Source organism: Rhineura floridana, chromosome 8 (assembly GCF_030035675.1).
Source record: "Rhineura floridana isolate rRhiFlo1 chromosome 8, rRhiFlo1.hap2, whole genome shotgun sequence".
Taxonomy (NCBI): Eukaryota; Metazoa; Chordata; class Lepidosauria; order Squamata; family Rhineuridae; genus Rhineura; species Rhineura floridana.
This window is the reverse complement of record NC_084487.1, coordinates 136086197-136107877: the sequence shown is the minus strand read 5'-3', so window position 1 is coordinate 136107877 and position 21681 is coordinate 136086197. Positions and strand designations below refer to the sequence as shown.

Sequence of the window (21681 nt, the reverse complement as noted above, 5' to 3'; positions counted from 1 at the left end):
TATAAGGCAGATTCCTTTGTTCTTAAATATGGAAAGAGGGGCCCAAGGGCTTCAGTGACTCTAAAATTTATTGATGTATTTTAATTAAAACATTTATATACCACTTTATTGTAAAAAAAATCTTAAAGCAGTTTGCAGAAAGAACTAAAACAAAGATATATTTGGCAAAAACAGTTAAAGACAGGTATTTAAAAATTCAAACTAATAAAACTAACAATGAGTTAAAATAGATAAAGAAAACAATAGCTTCTACATGCCTGGGTAGGCTTGCCTAAACAAAAATATTTTTAGAAGCTGCCAAAAAGTGTACAATGAAGGCACCTGCTAATGTCGATAGGCAGGGAGTTCCAAAGAGTAGGTGCTGCCACACTAAAGGATTGATTTCTTACCAGACCAGAACTGCCAGGATTTTGTTTTAGTTTTGGTTAGGAACCCTGACTGGTTGAGGATGAAACTTTTGCAAAGCAAATTTCCAGTGTTTCAATGAGGCATGACGTACTAGTAATGGAGGGCTTCAATTACCCTGATATCTGTTGGGAGACAAATTCTGCCAAACAAGTCCCCACCAAGAAATTCCTGACTTGTGTTGGGAATAACTTTCTCTCACAGAAAGTGGAGGAAGCAACTAGAGGATTGGCTATCCTTGACTTGATTCTAACCACTAGAGATGACTTGATGGATGAAGTGGCAGTTATGGAACTCTGGGGGAAAGTGACCACGCTATACTTGAGTTCTTGATTTTAAAGGAAGCAAAAGCTGAGAGTAGCCATACACGTACCCTGGACTTCAGGAAAGCCGACTTTAATAAACTCAGAACAATGGTAAGTAAGGCTCCGTGGCAAGTGACCCTAATGAGAAAAGGAGTCCAGGATAGGTGGGAGTTTCTAAAAAAGGAAATTCTAAAGGCACAATGGCAAACAATTCCATCAAGGAGAAAATGGAGAAGACAGCAGAAGAAGCCAATGTGGTTTCATAGAAAGCTTAGAGATGACCTGAAAACAAAAAAGGACACATACAGTTTAAATAAAAGTTTAAAAAATGCCTGGCTGATTATTTAATAAATTTTGGCTGGGACTCAATGATAGCGCGGAGCATGCTCAGTAAGAACCAACTGTCAGAGTTCTGAAAGCCTCACAGCTGCTGGGCTTGGCTAATCAGGGGGCCACACCCACACCAGACTTTGATTTCACTTGAGACAGTCATGGCTTCCCTCAAAGAAGCCTGGGAAGTGTAGTTTGTGAAGGGTGCTAAGAGACTCCTATTCCCCTGAGAGAATGGTTTAACAGTCAGCCACTCTGATTGAAGGTCTGTGAGGGGAACAGGGCGTCTCCTAGCAACTCTCAACACCCTTCACTAACTACACTTCCCAGGATTCTTTGAGAGAAGCCATGACTGGCCAATGGGAAATAAAGGCCTGGTGTGGATGTGGCCAGGGACAGCTTTGGTTTAAATTTGGGTGGGAGGCTACATGTGCCTGCTGTAGAACAAAAAGTTGGGGGAAACCCTGAAAAGCAATGATACTGTTCACCATGTTTTCCTTTTGGAAAAGAAAGGAGCTTCCCCTCTGCCCAGTGTCCACCCACCCAATCTTCTCCCCTCCTAGTCTCTCCACCTGGTCAGTGTTGGACTACGACCTGGGAGACCAGGGTTCGAATCCCCACACAGCCATGAAGCTGACTGGGTGACCTTGGGCCAGTCACTGCCTCTCAGCCTCAGAGGAAGACAATGGTGAAATCACCTCTGAATACCGTTTACCATGAAAACCCTATTCAAAGGGTCGCAATAGGTGGGGATTGACTTGAAGGCAGTCAATTTTCATTTTCAAGCATGATTGCATAGAAATAGATCCCACTGAACTAAAAAAATATGCAAATGATCAAACCCACCCTCCCTTCTCCTTCCTCCTGTCCCCTGCTCTTGCCCCTTCCCTCCCCCTTCCTTTGCCCCTCACTCCCCATCCTCTTCCAATCCCCTCTTTCTCCTTCCCCTTCCCCCTCCTCCCCTTCCTCCTCCCCATGGTCAGTTTTACCTATCTTAAACATGATTGCATGGAAGTAAATACCATTGAATTCTATAAGCATGCAAGTGATCAAACCTGCCCTCCCCTCCACCTTCCTTTGCCCCCCTCCAATACGCTCCTTCCCACTCCCACTCCCCCATGGCCAGTGTTTCCTATCCTAACCAAGATTGCATAGGAGTAAATCCCATTGAAAATAAGCATGCAAATGATCAGACCTGCTTTTCCCCTCTCCTCTCCCTTCCTCCTCCCCTGCCCACTCCAGCCCTCCGTCCCTCCCTCCCCCGGTCAGTTTTACCTATCCTAAGTATGATTGCACGGGAGTAAATCGCACTGAATTTAATAAGCATGCAAATGATCAAACCTGTCCTTCTCCTCCCCTCCCCATCCTGCCTGTTCCCCTCCCAGTTCTCCCCTCTGCATTTCCTCCCCTCCCTCCTCCTCCCCTCCCCATCCTCTGTGGTCAGTTTCACCTATCCTAAGCATGATTGCAGGGGAGTAAATCCCATTGAACTCAATAAGCATGCAAATGATCCATCCATTCTCAGCAACCTTGGACAGGATCCCATTTCTTACCTCCCAGATTAAAAAGCAGGGAAATTCACTAATAGGCAAAAAACCTTGCGGTTTAAGAACATACCTATAGCCCACAGCTATTCTATCAAACTTTAAAAAACAGAGAAATTGGGCAGCTATAGCGAATGCACCAGGGGAGCAGGAGCCCTGAACTCCTCTCTGAGATATTGGACTGCCCTACAAATTGGTCAAAATGCAAACACCATTTGGGTTGCTCTTTCACAGTCCAATCCACTTCCTGTATAGCTTGGAAGAATTTGGTAAAATGTGCCACTGAGCATATGGTGAGTAGTGGCAACACCTGCAATCAGCCCAAAGAATAGAAAGAAGACAGGTGCTGTGCTGATCTTGTTTTAGCAGGGAGGAAGCAACATTATTAAGACAGTTGATATAGTTCAGATGGTCACTTTGAATATGTCTGATTTCCTTTGCAATTTTAGTGACGTTTCCTATAGGAAATAATTTTCTTTTGTTTCTATTTCTGTGAATATGTGAAGTACAGCAACTCTTTGCAAAATTTATACTAAAAAAACTCCAAACATAATTGTGGAATAATGGCACTGACTTCTGCAGAATAGTCTCCAGTGGACCTCAGGAGTGTCTCAATTTGCACAAGATAAAACAGTGGTAGGTGAAATATATTCTAGCAAAATGCTAGGTGTGCTCTATGTTTTTAATTGACTGTGCCCACCTTGCCTTAAATAAAGTGGTTTAAACATAGCAGGCTGAAAATATGCATCCTCTTTTTTCCAACATCTAGAGTCATTGCTGAAGTAGCAACATATTGGAATCAGTCTGATTTTTCATCAAACTGCAGGTCCAAATTCCACTGTTAATGCACCCAAAATAGAAATAGAACATAACCTCCAATTTGAAACACAAAAGGCTGTCTTCACCATCATATGACACTGACCAATAAAAAGGCTTTGAAATTAATAAAAATAAATTTGACACAGATTTCTGGGATGAATAATGAGGGAAATAAAATTTTCTAGTGTAGATTCTCTGTAGAAACATTAATAACAGAGGAAAGAAGCAAATTAAGAAGAACACCAGCAAACATACAAAAACATAATTCTCTATCTTTGGAGATGGCAAGTGTTGCCACCACTCACCATATGCTCAGAGGCACATTTTACCAAATTCTTCCAAGCTACACAGCAAGTGGCTTGGACTGTGAAAGACCAACCCAAATGGTGTTTGCATTTTGACCAATTTGTAGGGCAGTCCATGTTGATGGTGGCGGTTGTTGCGTGAAACAGCATACATTACTTTAGAGTTAAGTTGCGCAAGAAACTCCTTAGAGGCATAGTTCAGCGTAAGAGTCTTTATTGGAAGACATTAAGGTTACATGTTAAGATCTCCCCCCTTCAAGGAGAGAAGCTTTCAGTTCAGAGACAAGACACAGAAGAGAGAAGAACTAACAGCAGTTACAACTTTCCCAGCTGTTATCTCTCATTACCATGGCAACGACTGTCTGGCCTTGAATGTCTCTCTCAGGCCAGGCACAGCAGATAAGGCTGCTTCAATTCCCATACATCTTGAAACATTTTCAGACTTGATGAACAAGCACATTGGTAGTAAGGCCTAGTGCCAACATTCCCCCCTTTCATCATGTCTGTAAATCCATTACAACAATAGCAATAATACATGTCTACAATACAAAGATAATGCATTTCAATACATTGCATCATACAGATCCAGTTTACATTTCATAACTTCTCAGTGCATTTTAAAACTTTATTCAATCAAACTTCAACTCATTCCAAGCCTTGTCACCAGTTTACCAAATTTCTCCTCACACAACGGCTTGGTCATGATGTCAGCCACCACGTTGTTAGTGTCACAAAATGTCAGGTTAACGAATCCCTGCTGCACAGAATCCCTTACGTGAAAGTATCTGACACTAATATGTTTTGTTCTTTTGGTATGAGCTTCTGATGTGGCTATCTTGATGCAGGTCTGATTGTCTTCATGTACAGTGATTGGTAGTTGTATCTCCATGCCTAAATCCTGCATGAGCATTGTGAACCATTGCAACTCATTACAGGCTTGGGATAGGGCCACATACTCTGCTTCTGCACTTGATGTTGCAACCACAGTTTGCTTCTTGCTACTCCAATCAATGCAAGATCCGTGCCACATCACAACTATGCCTGAGGTTGACTTACGACTGCTCAGCTCCCCTGCATGATCTGCATCCACAAAACATTCAAGACCTCCTGTCTTTGCTCCTGTCAAAACCAGACTCTTTGTCTTTGTGCCTTTCAGATAACGCACCACCCTTTTAATTCCCTGCCAGTCAGCCTCTGAAGGATGCTCTACCTTCCGGCTTAGAATGCTGACTGCATTACATATGTCTGGGCGAGACACCTTCACCAAATATTGCAATTTCCCTATTATGCGCCTGTACTTCTCAGGATCTGTACAAGGCGTCTCTTGCACGTTCTGTTGGAACGCCACAACCATGGGAGTCTTCACAACATTGCATTCTGTTGCATTCAATGTTGCATTCTTCTATGATCTGATTTATTTTACTTTCCTGACTCAATGTTATGCTTCCGTCTTCTGCATGCACAATATCAGTGCCTAAATAGTGTGTGACAGGCCCCAAATTCTTTGTGTCCACCTGCCTGCCCAGTTGTTCCCTGAATTCCCTTTCCTCTTGTTGATCATGATACATGTACATAATATCATCCACATAAACAGCACAGATATTGGTTTGTGTTCCATTTCTCTGGACATATACACAGGGATCTGCCTTGCACCATTGAAATCCCATCCCTTGCAACACACTGTCCAATTTCTCATTCCAGCAGCATGCACTCTGCCGCAATCCATAGATAGACTTATGTAACTTGCACACAAACCCTTCCTGTGACACAGAACCCGGAGGCAGCTCCATGTATATCTCCTCCTTTAAATCTCCATGGAGAAATGCTGTCCCTATATCATAGTGATTAATATGCATTTTCTGCATCGCTGCTAGCTTCAGCAGGACACGAATAGACTCATGTTTCACAACTGGGGCGAAGACAGCATCAAAATCCGTTCCATGTTGCTGGGTGAAACCCTTGGCTACCAAACGTGCCCTGTACCTCTGTACTTCCCCGGAACTTGCTTTCTTCTTCTTAAACACCCATCTGCAACCTATGCCCTTTTTACCCATGGGTAACTGTACTAATGTCCACGTGCCATTCCTTTGCATGGCTTGTAATTCTTCCTGCATGGCCTGCTGCCACTTTTGCTGCTCTGCCTCAGGCATCAGCCTGATTGCTTGAAATGAGGACAGCTCCTCAAGTTCTCTTTGAACCTCCATCTGGGCAGTGAATACCGACGGTGTGCCTTTTACAGCCGTCTTTTTACAGCTCTGACCGTCATTCTCTTTCCGCCCCATTAAACTCAAGGCATCAGCACACTTCACACCCATGGTCATTCTAAACTGCCCCTGTGTCATGAATCCCTGCCACACAACTTTGCCTCTTCTTTGCACAAAACATTGTCCCCTTTCAAACAAGACTGAAAAATCACAACTGGTCAGTTTACTCACAGATAACATGTTATGAGACAGTTCTGGTACAAACAAACAATCTGACAGTATTCCAAGTTTATCAAATCTCACCAGTCCTCGGGCTTCCACGTTCTTACGCGATCCATCCGCTAGGAAAACAAAGTCCTGCACGTCTTCTGAAGCGTAAAACAAACTCCTGTCTGTGATTAATATATGGCTTGCTCCGCTGTCAAGAATCCAGTCAATAGGTCCTAAATCTTGAGACTTCTGTTTACAAACAAAGTTCACACTTCCCTGCTTCCAGCCTCCGTCCCTGGAGTTGCGCTTGACTGTACAGTCCCGCTGTAGATGCCTACGATCTCCACAAACGTAACAAGCCTTCAGCCTCTGCTGCTGCTCCTTGTAATCCTGTTTGCTTCCAACAGCCTCCTTTGGCACGGCACTTTTCTTTGCCTCCTACCTCTGCTGCCATTCCTGGGTCAGCTCCTGCAACGCGTCCCACATCTGTTTAGCCAACGGCTCATCTCTCACATACCTCAGTGGAGAATCCGATAGAGCCAAGATTATAAACGCCTGCGCCCTCTGCTCTCAGCGCTTCCAGGCCGCGGTCAGTACCGCCGGGGGTTTTCTTTAATCACTTCCCATAAATCTTCTTTTATCAAGTAAGCACACATCCTCAACTTCCAGCTGGCATAATTCTTTTCATTAAGTCGTTCCATCGGCAAGCCTGCACCAGACACGTCTACAGCAGCCATCCTGCTCACCTCTGTCTGGTACAATCAAACACACTGCCCTCTGGATCTCCATCTGCCGTTCAGATCAGCAACTTACTCTTGTGTAATGCGCTGTGGATCTGGACCCATAACCCTGTTGATGGTGGCGGTTGTTGCGTGAAACAGCATACGTTACTTTAGAGTTAAGTTGTGCAAGAAACTCCTTAGAGGCATAGTTCAGCGTAAGAGTCTTTATTAAAAGACATTAAGGTTACATGTTAAGATCTCCCCCCTTCAAGGAGAGAAGCTTTCAGTTCAGAGACAAGACACAGAAGAGAGAAGAACTAACAGCAGTTACAACTTTCCCAGCTGTTATCTCTCATTACCATGGCAACGACTGTCTGGCCTTGAATGTCTCTCTCAGGCCAGGCACAGCAGATAAGGCTGCTTCAATTCCCATACATCTTGAAACATTTTCAGACTTGATGAACAAACACATTGGTAGTAAGGCCTAGTGCCAACAGTCCAATATCTCAGAGAGGAGTTCAGGTCTCCTGCTCCCCTGGTGCATTCACTATAGCTGCCCAATTTCCCTGCTTTTTAAAGTTTGATAGAATAGCTGTGGTCTATAGGTATGTTCTTAAACCGCAAGGTTTTTTGCCTATTAGTGAATAAAGAACTAATCCTGCCAGACTAATCTTACCTCATTTGTTGATTGGGTAACCTCCCAGGTAGACTGTGGGACATAATATATCTCAACTTCACCAAAGTTTTTGACAGAGTGTCCCATGATATTCTGATTAGCAAACTAGTTAAAGCTGGATGGAACATCTATCAGGTGGGTCCCCAGTTGGCTACAAAATTGTACTCAAAGAGTGCTTATCAAATGGTTCCTTTAAACTGCAGGGAGACAGCAAGCGGGGTACCTCAGGGTTCGGTCCTGGGCCCAGTGCTCTTCAACATTTTTATTAATGACTTGGATGAGGAGGTGCAGGGAATGCTTATCAAATTTGCAGATGATACAAAATTGGGAAAGATAGCTAATACCTTGGAAGACAGAAACAAAATTGTAAGGGATCTTGACAGGATGGAGCATTGGGCTAAGAACAACAGAATGAGATTTAACAGCGATAAGTGCAAAGTTCTACACCTAGGAAAAAGAAAAATGCAGGATCTCCGGATTATAATCATATTTTGTGGAATTAAGTGTGTGCAGTAAACACTAAGAAGTAGCTATACTTAGCTTGGTAGAAATTGCACTGAGAGTCTGGTATAAGAAAAATAGCAAACTAAGTTTATTGTATGAAATACATTCAGATAGAAAAGACCTACTTCTGACTAACTAGATAGGAGATGCTGCTGAAGATACATCTGCTGCATCTGTGCTCCTCCTCAGGAAGCTGCTGGCAAGAAAGACAAAGGAAGACTGAGATCAGACAAGGAGCAGGAAGGGAAATTTGTTTCCTCTGAGGATATCAGTTTACACCTGGAAGGAAAAATGAGCTTAGGTGAGAGTGGACAGAACAGTCTAGGAATTTAGGAGGACTTCTCTCTACTTCCCATTTAACATGCAATCCCCTCCCAAGTAGGGTTGCCATATTGCCCGGTTAGCCGGGTTTTACCCGGATTCTGTCTATGCTGCCCGGCACCCGCTTAGCCCCTTAGGTGGCCGGATTTTCAGCTTAAAAAAAAAAAAAGTTTCTAGGTGGTCCAGTTCTTGAGATATACATAAAAATGTCAGCCGCCCCCCGACTGTTAAATCTTTTTTTAAAACAAATCTGTACTGTACTGTATAGCACTTTGTAGCTTTAACCCTGCCCATTCAGGATTGCAGCCAATCAGTGAAGCCAGGGTTGTGTTTCAGTTTGGTTGACCTGAGGCAGTGTCTAGAAAACCTCATTGCAATGCCTTTGCATAAGGACAGATAGGCAGACGTGCTGGCAGCGTAGTTGCTGAGAGGTGCACGTGCGCACACACGGCTCCTTCCCTTCTTTGGCGGCAAAGCAGCCTCATTTTTTCTCCAGGCCTGGGAAAGGCAAACGGTGGTGAGAGCAGCCTATGTTGCCCGCTGGAGCTGGCAGTCTGGTGGGGCGCGACCATTGCATGAGGACAGAGGGCAGAGGCGGCTGAAGAACACAGAGGAGGAGGGTGAGTCCCGCCTGCCCTAGGTGGACACTGTGCTGGCTTACTCCTGGCAGTGACTATTGTATTGTTTAACATTAAGTGTCAGCCAAATACTTTTAAAATCAACCAGTGATATTCCTGGTTTGCTTTTTGTTATTGCTGTTGATGATGATGATGTTTTTATTACACATTTAAGGTCTCTTCACCTCCCCCCCCTTTTTATTTGTATTTATTTTATATTTCTCCAATATCTTCCCCTGGCTGTTTTTATGTATTTTAAATATTTTTAGATTAAATAAATAGGAAATCATAATTGTGAACCTCTCTAAAAGTAATTTACTGGGCATGCTGGTAGAACAAGAGACCATGTTTGAAGCATCTTATAAGGTATTTGAGGACCGTGTCACACATCACTTTTAGATGTTAGAAAGAACATGTGCACGTATTGAATGGTGGCTTGGGTGCTGTTTTTTCAGTCTACTCTGCATGCGTAGGGAATGTGATACATCATCTGGCAGCTAGCTTCATAACGTGAGAATGAAAAACATTTGGATCACCATTCACTTGTTTACTTTTCTCACTATTGAGACCACTTCATATATTACTTTTTCATACACAGAAATTTAATCTTTGTATAGGAAAAAGTATTTTGTAAAATATGAAGGACAGTGGCTGCCCAGTCAGTATAACCACTGTACAAGATCTACTCAGTCACTGTAATTACCTTTTTGTTTTGAGTGCCCTGTTGTCTGGGTCTTGGTTCAGGTGTGTATCCAACTTTGATGTGCTTATGGAAGGGGTGTACAAGTAGTGTCCCCCCAAGTGTGGAGGCTTGGAAAAACATTGTGTTATAGAAAACCAAAGTCTGTGTGAAAGTACATATTTGGGAATGCCATCAGTGTGATCCTAAACACACTTAATAATGTCATATTGAACTTGCACATCACAAAATATTTTATGTTCATGTCCATAAACACCAGGAGGGTAGTCACCCAGGGGATCTTAGTCCCTCTGCTTTTGGGGGGGCAGGGTCCCTATGTCTCCAAGCATCCTACGATCAGCATGAAAAGGGAGTGTGCTAGTCACTGAGAAAGGTCTTCTAATATGCTTCCTTGCCTTTCCTGCTGATTGGAGCCAATCAAAGTGAAAGGAGGTCAGTCAGCCACTGAGAAGACTCTTCTCAGTTGCTAACGCTCTCCACTTACATGCTGATTGGCTCCTAGAGATGTTTGTTGTTGTGAGAGAATGCATTAACAAAGATCTCATTCTGAATCCAGGAGCAAAAAAGGGTGTATGTGGGGGCATGAAGGAACTCTGCACTCCTGAATTTTCCACTAAACTACTGATAAACATCTGTGTAACTTTGTGTCTGGAGACTTATTATTAAGAATCACTTTCCATAATTGTAAGGAGGTATGTCCACATGCATGCATCCCAGGCACCTAAATGAGGGGTGAGAGCAGCATAGGGACATATAGTCTTATACCAGGGGTTCCCAAACTGTTCTTCTACACAGACCACTTGAAAATTGCTGAGGGTCTGAAAGTATCTGAAAATTTACTATGGGCATATGCAAGATAATTAACTCCCATTAGTGATAAGAGCAAGAATGTATAATTATTATTTTAATTTTGAAAAAAGGGGCTTAACAGTACTTTGAAGAGGTTGTTGTTGTTATGTGCCTCCAAGTCGACTACGACTTATGGCGACCCTATGAATCAGCGACCTCCAAGAGCATCTGTCATGAACCGCCCTGTTCAGATCTTGTAACTTCAGGTCTGTGGCTTCCTTTATGGAATCAATCCGTCTCTTGTTTGGCCTTCCTCTTTTTCTACTCCCTTCCATTTTTCCCAGCATTATTGTCTTTTGTAGTGAATCAGGTCTTCTCATTATGTGTCCAAAGTATGATAACCTCAGTTTCATCATTTTAGCTTCTAGTGATAGTTCTGGTTTAATCTGTTCTAACACCCCAGACCGAAACTTGCCTTGATAGTGCTTTGTATTGACAACCATGGCATTACTGATTTTCTTGTATCTACTGATGGACCAAAGACCCTGGAGAAATGAGGCCACCCATTTGTCTGCTACGTCTGGTTAGAGACACTGTTTGTCACTTGTGACTGGTTGGGAAGTGTGTGTGCCTCAACTAACTGACCAGCTGGTATGTCAGGCTGGGATTGGTTTAGAGTCTATGGGAGTTGGTTTGGCTGTATGTGAGACTCGGGGCCCAACCATTTGAGGGGAGTGGAAGAGTACACTTTACCAAAGCCTTGAGAACCAGTATCCCCCAGCCCAGGCTGCAAACCCATTACCATGGGAGGGGAAAAAGAGGCTAAATTGTAGGTCATGCTTGATGATCTTTCTGTATCTGTGCCTGTTATCCAGATCTTGTGTGGTGTGGTGTTCTACAGAACAGACAGTGTGTTTGTGCAGTTAAACAAGGACATGCAGCTTGAGACACAGAGAAATTTGTGCTTCCTTATGTGACATGCTCTGTCAAGAATTTATCAGCCCCAGAGTTCCTTGTGCACAGGCATTATGCAGCAAAGGCTGCACCATCATAATCTGACCAGGTGTCTGACCAGGAACGAGACCTTGGGGTCATAGTGGATAGCTTGATGAAGATGTCAACCCAGTGTGCAGCAACTGTGAAAAAGGTGAATCTCATGCGAGGGATCATTAGGAAAGGAAAGGAAAATAAATCTGTTGATTATGGCGTTATATAAACTATGGTGTGAATGCATTTGGACAGTTCTGGTCACCTCACCTCAAAAAAGATATTGTGGAGTTAGAAAAGGTTCAGAAAGAGGCAACCAAAATGATCAAAGGGATGGAGCAACTCCCCTAAGAGGAAAGGTTACATGGGGGCAGGGTTTAGTTTAGAGAAGAGGCGAGGAAGAGGAGGCATGATGGAGGTCTATAGGCTTATGCATGGTGTGGAGAAAGTGGATAAAGAAAATCTTTTCTTCCTCATAACATTAGAACTCATGGACATTCAAAGAAGCGGAATGTTGGAAGATTCAGGACAGACAAAAGGAAGTACTTCTTTACTCAGTGCATGGTTAAACAATGGAATTTACTTCTACAAGTGGCAGTGATGGCCACCCAACCTGGATGGCTTTAGAAGAGGATTAGACAAATTCATGGAGGATAAGACTATCAGTGGCTTCTAACCCTGATGGATATGTTGTACCTCCACTGTTGGAGGCAGTATGCTTTAGAATTCCTGTTGCTGGAAACCGGTCGGGGGGGTTGTACTCAGGCTTTGCTGGTTGGCCACAAGGAGAACAGGATGCTGGACCAGATGGGCCATTGGGCTGATAAAACAGATGCTTCTTATAGTCTTAGTAATCAGGGAAGTTGATCCCAGGGACAATGGGAGGCAGTGCTGCTGATATACAGGCCCAAAATATGTTAAATGTCTAATTCACACTCAACTACACACCATATGCTATGTCCTGCTATAAATACAGATCATAGAAGCTTCTGAGCTTTCTGAGAATTTTCCTCCTGATGTTGCATTTGAAAAAAATCTTTAAGTATCTTTAGCAAAAATCCGCAATGTGTGCAGTCCTATGGATTTTTTGTACTATGTCAACAACTAGTAGAAGCTGAAAGAAGTTTCAGCAAAGCTTCCACTCATCAAAACTGCAGGCATTCTATTATGGGGCAAGAACAGTTATGCCACCTAGTTATGTTGTCTATTGAGTGTGAACTTTTGCAGTAAAGTAGGCCAGAAAACCAAAGTGCTAAAGTGAATTGGTCTGTTTATTGAATCATAGAGTTGGAAGGGGCCTTGTAGGCCATCGAGTCCAACCCCCTGCTCACAGCAGGAAATCCACAGCTAGAGCATCTCCCGCAGATAGCTGTCCAGCCTCTGCTTGAAGACATCCAGCGAAGGGGATCCCACCACCTCCCTAGGCAGTCGGTTCCATTGCCGAACTGCCCTTACTGTCAAGAAGTTCCTTCTAATGTCCAATCTGAATCTACGCTCCTGCAACTGAAAACCATTAGACCTAGTCCTACCCTCTTGGGCAGCAGAGAGCAAATCTGTACCCTCCTCTATGTGACAGCCCTTCAGGTACTTAAAGAGTGCAATCATGTCACCCCTCAGCCTTCTCTTCACCAGACTGAACATGCCAAGTTCCTTCAACCTTTCCTCATAAGACTTGTTCTCCATACCGGCTATCATCCTTGTCGCCCTCTTCTGAACCTGCTCTAACTTGTCTGTATCTTTCTTAAAATGAGGCGCCCAGAACTGAACGCAGTATTCCAGATGAGGCCTGACTAATGCAGAATATAGTGGGACTATTACTTCCCTCGACCTGGAAACTATAGCTCTGTTTATGCAGCCCAAAACCATGTTTGCCTTTTTTGCCGCAGCATCACACTGCTGGGTCATGTTCAACTTGCGATCCACTACAATTCCAAGGTCCTTCTCACACGCACTACTGCTAAGCCGGGTATTTCCCATCCTGTACCCGTGCATTTTGTTTATAAAACTTTTGCCACTGCATTGGTGCATTAGAATGTAAAATCAAAATATCAACAGGAAAATGCATTTATTAGGATCAACCAAAAAGCTACAAAATAATCAGCACGTTTTGTAGGACTCTCCTTCAGACTGTACATTGCAATAAACAAAAATATCAAAAAGGAAGATAATGTTTTGGGGTATTGAAGAAAAGCCCTAGAGTGGACAATGGTGTAATTTCAGAAATGAAGAAAATTAATTTCAGAATTAAAATAGAAAGATTTCTCCCATGATTCATGAGATTGCACATATGGGATGGCATCATGGTATGACTGTGAGGGGGTCCATGTTACAAGTCTGCTCCCCCCCCCCAAAAAAAGAAGCTTAGGCCCTAAATAGACTAGTTTTTATGTTCAGCTGAGGTTGATTTGCCAGCTATGGCCGTTCCTGTACCAGGATAGCCTGGCTTCAGCTGTCCATGCTCTGGTGACTTCCCGTCTGGACTAATGTAACGTGCTTTATGTGGGCCTGCCCTTGAAGACAGTCTGGAGGCTGCAGCTAATGTAGAATGCTGCTGCTAGGCTGGTAAGTGGGGCAGCCCATTGGAACCATGTGTCACCGTTCCTGAAAGTGCTCCACTGGCTGGCAGCAAGTTAGTAGGCCCAATTCAAGGTGTTAGTACTGGCATATAAAGCCCTAAATGGCTTGGGACCCAAGTACCATCCTGGACCCTACAATCGGCAGATGAGGCGTTGTTGGGGTGCTGCCACTAATTGTTGCCTGGTTGGTGCTGACCCATGACAAATTTTCATTGGCAACTCCCTGTTTGTGGAATGCCCTCCCCAGTGAAGTGCGTCTGTCTCCATCCCTGGAGCTTCCCTGGGGTCCGTTGGGGGGGGGGGTGGATGAAAAGTCAAATAATGAAGATGATGATGAAGAAGGAGGAGGAGGAGGCCTTCCTGTGAAGGCACAATGGCAGCAGGGGCTATCCTAATGCAAATGTTATTGGAGTTCTATGATTTCATTATATTTGTAACCTAGAACATTTTCTCAGCTGGAATCTGACTTTATGTGACCTAAGAGTGTAAAAGAAATCTGACAGATGGCTTTAGAGCTAGCAAAATGCTTCTCCATTTTTATCATCACCACCACAGCTTTATTTTATGTGCCACGTTTCTCCCACAATGGCCTTAAAAGCAGCTTATAATAAATACAAAAACAAAACTAAAAAACAAGGTATACAAATCAATTTAATAAAATAATATTTAAATAATATTTAAAGAGAGACCAGAGATTATACAAATTCAGTAGGGATTAAACAACAGATTTTCTTACACAGACATGAAAGTCTTCTGCCAAAACTATAAGAGTGAAAAAGGCATCCACTAAATCATCAACCATCTAGTCCTGGGGCCCCTAACATGGCAACACAGTGCCCTCAGACACTGCCCTCCATGCCCACCATGGCCCCATGGCCCTGTTAATCTTTAACATTAAAAATAAATTAAGGGCATTTGGCTTTTGGAAGGACTGACTGTGTGTGTGTACTTTTTTCTAAAGACTCCTTTAAAGAAGGCTGCATTGCCAACTGTTGCTTTGCCCTCCTTTAATACATTTAGCTCTGACCATGTTGATAATACACGCCTTAATTACAGCACATCTGATTGCTACAATGAACTTTTCAAAGGACTGCCTTTACGGAGTGTTTGGAAACTACAGTTGGTCCAGAATGCAGTGGCCAGGTTGTTAACATGGACCACATGGAGGGAGCCTGCGACACTGGCTTCTAGTCTGTTTCTGGCTGGACTCCATTCAAAGTGCTGCTAAAGGACCAGGGGATCTGAAGGATGGCTTTCTCCCCTTGGGATCAGGTTGCCAATCCTTGAAATCAAAAGTTCTGATACCAGGGCACAGCAAGGAGTCCACAGTAGAGGGATCTGGGGAGGGGGCAGAGCCCAGGGGTTTTGGCAGGTGTGAGCAGAGTCCAGCATAGTAATTGCCCATGCACCTCAGGTATGTGTACATTTAAGAACAAAACAAAGCAAAAAATGGCTGATGGGAGAAATCCCAGCCTTGTCCCACTGATTTACACCAACTGCAAAAAAACAAAAAGTCATACCAGTTGTTTGTTTTTTCTGGTCAGTTGGCAAACATGCATTGCAAGGTTGCAGTACATCTCGCATCCCTGCCTGCAGTGCTATGCTGGTAGTGGAGGCTGGTCTACCCCATGGAAGGGAGGGAGGCTTTCCATCCAGTGCAACATTTCCCCCATTTGCAACACTTTCCCCCTCCTTCCATTAATAAATGACAGCCAGTGGGAGAAAATAAAGAAGTCTATGCCAAATAACACATTGGGGTGAGAGCTAAACTTGCTTCTTGCTCCTCATATCCCCAGGATATGAGTTTTGCCCCAGGCAGGTGTATTGTCCCTTGTCTCTTAGAACTCTCTGCATAGCATCTCCTCTCCCTTCTTCACCTGCATTTTCAAGTCATGGTTCCATTGTTTGGTAGGATTGTCCATATGACCCTCCAAAACTGCTGTTGGACCAAGTAGCCCAGTATTGTTTACACCAAAGACTGGGAACCTGTGGCCCTTCAGATGTTTGTGGGCCCTTCTGCATAAGCCAGCATGGCAAATAGTCAGGAGTGATGGAAGCTGTATTGCTACAGCATCTGGAGGACACCAGGTTCCTGATTCCTGGTCTACACTGGCCAGCAATGGCTTTCCGTAGTCTCCAGCAGAAGGAGGCTTTCCCCAGCGCTGCCCCTGAGATTGCTTTTAACTGTCTTTGAGTGGGATGGAAAGCAGAGAATTGATTTTTAAATATTCTACTTGCAAAATGTCCTTCATTATGAAAGGTCAGGAGGATGGGATGTTGTGGAAGGATAGCAAGAAGTGTCATGCATTTCTGGGCACTTTGTGCATAAGGAAATCACTTTATCAGCCAACACTGAACCACCCACCCTCAGGGGTTGATGGCAGGTTTTGCCCTCACCACAGCACTGCCTCCATTTTCCCATATGAATGAATGGCAAACATTCAGTTATATATGAAAGGAAGTAACAGCTACACTTGGGGAAACCATTCAGGTGGAGGCTAAACCTGGTCTGTGCACTTGAGTATCACAGTTGCTTTCTGCTTGCATAGCTTCCATGAATCCCCCTTTGGACTGTTAAAGAGATTGTAATGCTTAAAATATCCTGGATTTGGTCATTGTGAAAAGACAGAAATGGGTAAGTTCCAATGGACCAGATTTTCATAGAAGTGGAGCGTGTCAACATTTGGGACTTGGATTGTGATACTGTGGTGACTTTTTTTTGAAAGCTTTTTCATGGTTCCTCCATTTCAGCCTTCTCTCATCCTTCAAAAAGAAAAGAAGATGGTAACAAAGCCCTTTGCAATGGCTGGTAATAACCCAAAGAAGCAAAGGCTTGCCATTGGGACTGCATCTTGCATCTTCATCCTTTTAGTAATCTTTTTAAAATAACTTTAAAGATGACCAGGCTGTATGAGAGCCAGTGTGGTGTAGTGGTTAAGGTGTTAGACTACGACCTGGGAGACCAGGGTTCCAATCCTGACATAGTCATGAAGCTCACTGGGTGACCTTGGGCCCGTCACTGCCTCTCAGCCTCAGACAGAGGCAATGGTAAACCCCCTCTGAATACCAATTACCATGAAAACCCTAGTCATAAGGTCGCCATAAGTCAGGATCAACTTGAAGGCAGTTTCCATTTTTCAGGCTGTATTTGCATATATTGGAATGGATGAACTCTTTGCACTGCCCCAGTGCCACACCTGCATGGCAAGAGGTTTGCTATGTTCTGGTAGGAGAAGAGGCGGTGGTGGTCTCAAAATGCTGATGTTGTTAGTTTGGCACATTTGTACTGAGATCTACAAGGATTACAAACCAGGTCAGAGCATGCCAAACAAGTTGCTAAGGGCAGTTGCAGAGATTTTATGGGAAGGATAGCAGTGTGAATGGTAGCAAACTAGTGTATAATGTGCAGATAATGTGGAAGAAACTTACTTTTGAGGGCAAAAATATGGGAGGATCACCTGAGAAATCATGCAACATTGTGATAACCACAGAACCTTCCTGTTTTCCAGCATACATGCCCAATGCCTGCATGTTGTCAGTCATCAATACCAGCTTCTCTGCAAGACACTACATATCAGCTCATCTCCCTCAGTTTTATTTGTCACAAGTTTTGTTCTGATCCTGAAAGTCAGGCCAAATCTGCAGCAACTCATCCGGCCCATAATGATGCACAACCACTAGCTTAGAGAACTGGCACTTCTCATAGCTGATTTTGTACATGTTGAAGAGACCCCAGGGGCTGTCTGTCACACTAATTCCGAGTTCATGCAGACAGATTCCCATGAAGGAATCTTCCATGTTGATGACCTTGATGTTTTTTGCCACCTGGTAGATCTTCTTGGCCAGATCCGCAGAGAGCACATACCCAGGGCCTCCACAGTAGGCTGGGTAGGTGTCATTGGGATACACCTCCTGTGGCACATACCACTTGTAGGCCTTGTTACGCAGTGGCTTTGTGTTCCTGTAGATGTACCCTGTCATGTAGTCCTTCTTGGGGGGTAGGTGGGGCTGCAGTAGCTTTGACACCATGTAGTCCACATTGAGAAAGATATCACTATCTACCTTCATCACGTAGGTGGCATTGGGACAGAATTTGCTTATCCACTCCATGCCCATCAGAGTCTTCAAGGTAAGGTTGTTGTAAGTATCCAAGAAATCCTGCTGAATAATGTCTCTATAGATGGAACTCTCCTCTTCCAAAAGGTGCTGGAGTGGGGACCCAAACCGTGGGTGGACACCGGTCAGAAAGAGGCATAGGATGGAGACCCCAGGCACTGACCTCTCATGGCCCCAGGTCTGCCGGATGGCTTTCCTTCTGGAAACATGTTGGGGCTCAGTAATCACCAACAAGACCAAGAAAGGCTTCCTCTCCATACATTTATTTGGCTCATTGAGGCGGAATCTATAATCATTGGGATAGATAATCTCCAAGGGATGCCGTGTAGCCGCTGGAGGCTCTAGGGACTGCAGACCAAACGGCTTTGCCTCCTTTGTCCTGTCAAGTTCAGTTTCCCATTCAAAGCCTGTGACACTCTCAAGATCCCTTGCATAATCTGGGCTGCCCTGGAGCTTAATGGGCAAGGAAATCATCTCAGGTAACTCCCTTTCAGTCCTAGCAACCAGCAGGAAAAGAAGAGTAGAACAGAGGATGAAGAGCGCCACAGTAGGCAAATCCTGCAGCTGAGTCCTGAAGATCATCTTCATGGGATTTTAATGCTTTCAGAGTTTGTGTGAGAGAGATCTGGCCTACTCTGTCCCGTTTCCAAAGACAACCTACAAAAGAGAAGCCAAGTTAAAGGGAGGACATTCTGCTCTCCTTTTGGGGTGGTGAAGAGCCTTTAGGGTAAGACAGGGCACACAGAGACTCGGATGGTGGATGTCCAACCTGTCCTGGATGGGGTTGCACTCCACCTGAAGGAGCAGGTTTGTAGCTTGGGGGTTCTCCTAGAATCATCTCTGTCACTTGAGGCTCAGGTAGCCTCAGTGGCACGGAGTGCCTTCTACCAACTTCGGTTGGTGGCCCAACTACGTCCCTATCTGGACAGGGATAACCTGGCTTCAGTTGTCTATGCTCTGGTAACCTCTAAATTAGATTACTGCAATGCACTCTACGTGGGGTTGCCTTTGAAGACGGTTCAGAAACTGAAGCTTGTGCAAAATGCAGCGGCCAGATTGGTAACAGGGACCAGACGGTCCGAACATATAAAACTGATTCTGGCCCGCTTGCACTGGCTGCCTTTATGTTTCCGAGCTCGATTCAAGGTGCTGGTATGGACCTATAAAGCCTTACACGGCTTGGGACCACAATACCTGATGGAATGCCTCTCCTGATACAAACCCACCCATACACTATGTTCAAGATCAAAGGCCCTCCTCGACTTCCGGGAAGGGTGACTTAGCCTGTGCCTGCTTTTGAGACGGGCTCCTGCCTCAAAAGAAGCTTATTCAGATATATCAGTCAGATTTTTTTTTTTTTTGACTGATTAAACTTCTCCCGGGTAGGGAGAAACGAAGAGATTAACCTCAAAGCCTATTTTTGTTGGGACGACCAGATCTCATTAATTTATGGGACGAGGTCCAGCCGACGAAGGTGGGACGGATTTTCAACAACAAGCTCTATCTGATAAAGCGAACGTTCATCTTATCTTCTAAGAGAGAACGCACTAACAGGCAAGCACCCTTCTTTCTATATTTTTCTTTTACTTGACTTAAATTGTTGCTGTTTAAAAGAGATTTGCCAGATTGATCGGTTTTTGACATCTCACTGGGGAGCCATAACTTCTCTCTGCTACTCACTAATTAATAGCTTATCTCTGTTTTTGTTGCAAAAAGCTGTCCTGGATTTGCATTCTAAAGATATACACAGAAGAGGGATTTCTATTCCAGATTTTTTATTTTGAAGAATATTATATTGTCTGAGACTACTCTCTTGTTGGTCTATTTTATTTTGACGAATCTGTTTCCTGACGACCGCCATTAATTGTTTCGATCCTGGGAACTGCATTTTGTTTACTTAAGCATGGAGAGATAAGGCTGTCTGCTCTGTTTATACTGTGATGTCACCAAGTTTGGAGTATTAACCCAATTGTTGCTGAAATAAGAAGTGGTTTTCCTATATTTTTCTTTTAAAATGGCAATTAAGAAAGTGGCTGAGAATCTGGAAATAACTATGTTTCAGAAAATAATGGATGAGATTGAGATAACGAAACAAAACCTGCGACAGGGTTGTAAGGAGCTGAAAATTGAATTGAGTAAAATGAAGCAGGAGATTAAAGATATAGGGGTCCCTGTGAGAGAGGTGACCCTGGAAGGGGTCCCTGTGAGAGAGGAGACCCCGGAGATTGGAACAAACGTGGAACAGGAAAAAGATTTGGAGTCTATGGACTTTAGAAACAAAATCTATTGTTTGGAGACACAGGAGATTAAAGACATAGGGGTCCTTGTGAGAGAGGAGACCCTGGAGACTGGAACAGGGGTCCCTGTGAGAGAGAAGACCCTGGAGACTGGAACAGGGGTCCCTGTGAGAGAGGAGATCCCAGAGATTGGAACAAACGTGGAACAGGAACAAGATTTGGAGTCTATGGACTTTAGAAATAAAATCTATTGTTTGGAACTCAATGTTATCTCTGAAGAAATTAATGAAGATTCTAGAGATAAAGTTATCAATGGCATGGATAATCTTCTGGACTGGAATGATGTGATGGAGCCCAATATAGAGAAAATCTATGGAATTAACTGCAGCCATGTGACAATGGAAAAACTTTCAAGAGATGACCCAGTGTATTTTGAAAAAAAGAACAGAGATATGATTTTACAGCAGTATTTCAGCAACCTATTCAGAATGGATGGCAAGAAAATATTTGGGATAGAGGTAATTCCCATCAGACTCTTACTATATGACTATGGCTTTGACAGCAAGATTATTATGGAATACTGATAATGGAAGATTGGATACTGAAATTACTGGACTTAACAAGACTACTGAAGATGGAAGATGGAAAATGGAACTAATAGGGATAATAGAACAATGGCTACTGAAATTACTGAACCTAACAGATTCTGATGTGATGGATTAATTGAAATGTTTATTTTGACTATGGTTATGACAATAAGATTATCATAATTAGTAATGAGATGGATTAATTGATATGCTTATCTGGAAAAAAAAAATTGATAGATATATTTCTTAAAGAATTGAAACCTCTCTTTGACTTTTTGTGGAAAGAATAAAGTAATGTTTATGAGATTTGATGATTAAGTAAGATAACTACTGGAGGAAAGTGATTTTATAATATGACTTAAGAGACAGGATTGTTATATATTATAGACTTATAACTGATTTGATCTTTGACAAATGGGAAGTCAATATTTTACTCTTTATTTTTTATTTTTGTTTTTTTTTTTCTTTTTTTTTTTTGTTTAACTATTTTTGATTTTGTTTTTTGTCTTTGAATGTTTTATGATTTCGTCTTGTATGTTTTATGAAAATCTGAATAAAAATTATTGAAAAAAAAAAAAAAAAAAAAAGATCAAAGGCCCTCCTCCGGGTGCCTACTCCGAGGGAAGCTCGGAGAATGGCAACAAGGGAGAGGGCCTTCTCAGTGGTGGCCCCCAAATTATGGAACGAGGTGCGCCTGGCGCCAACACTTATCTTTTCGGCGCCAGGT

General features: G+C 43.4%; 1 protein-coding gene and 1 long non-coding RNA gene across 7 annotated transcripts in view; one reads left to right on the top strand and one right to left on the bottom strand.

The window, feature by feature from the left end:
- Positions 1-8919: 8919 nt before the first annotated feature.
- Positions 8920-21681, top strand: part of LOC133390060 (uncharacterized) — a 33316-nt gene continuing 20554 nt past the window's right edge. The window contains exon 1 of one of the 2 annotated variants that reach the window (XR_009764294.1): positions 8920-8965. This is a non-coding gene — a long non-coding RNA (uncharacterized LOC133390060). Of the gene's footprint in view, positions 8966-18088; positions 18155-21681 lie in introns of those variants that run through there. The other variant, XR_009764295.1, reaches the window with a different exon arrangement.
- LOC133390059 (beta-1,3-galactosyltransferase 2-like) overlaps positions 16582-21681 on the bottom strand; it is a 33437-nt gene continuing 28337 nt past the window's right edge. For all 5 annotated transcript variants that reach the window (XM_061637916.1, XM_061637917.1, XM_061637919.1 and 2 more), the window contains exon 2: positions 16582-18787. In XM_061637916.1, coding sequence (XP_061493900.1) covers positions 17609-18718 — 1110 coding nt within the window. In that variant the 5' untranslated portion in view covers positions 18719-18787 and the 3' untranslated portion in view covers positions 16582-17608. The remainder of the gene's footprint in view (positions 18788-21681) is intronic.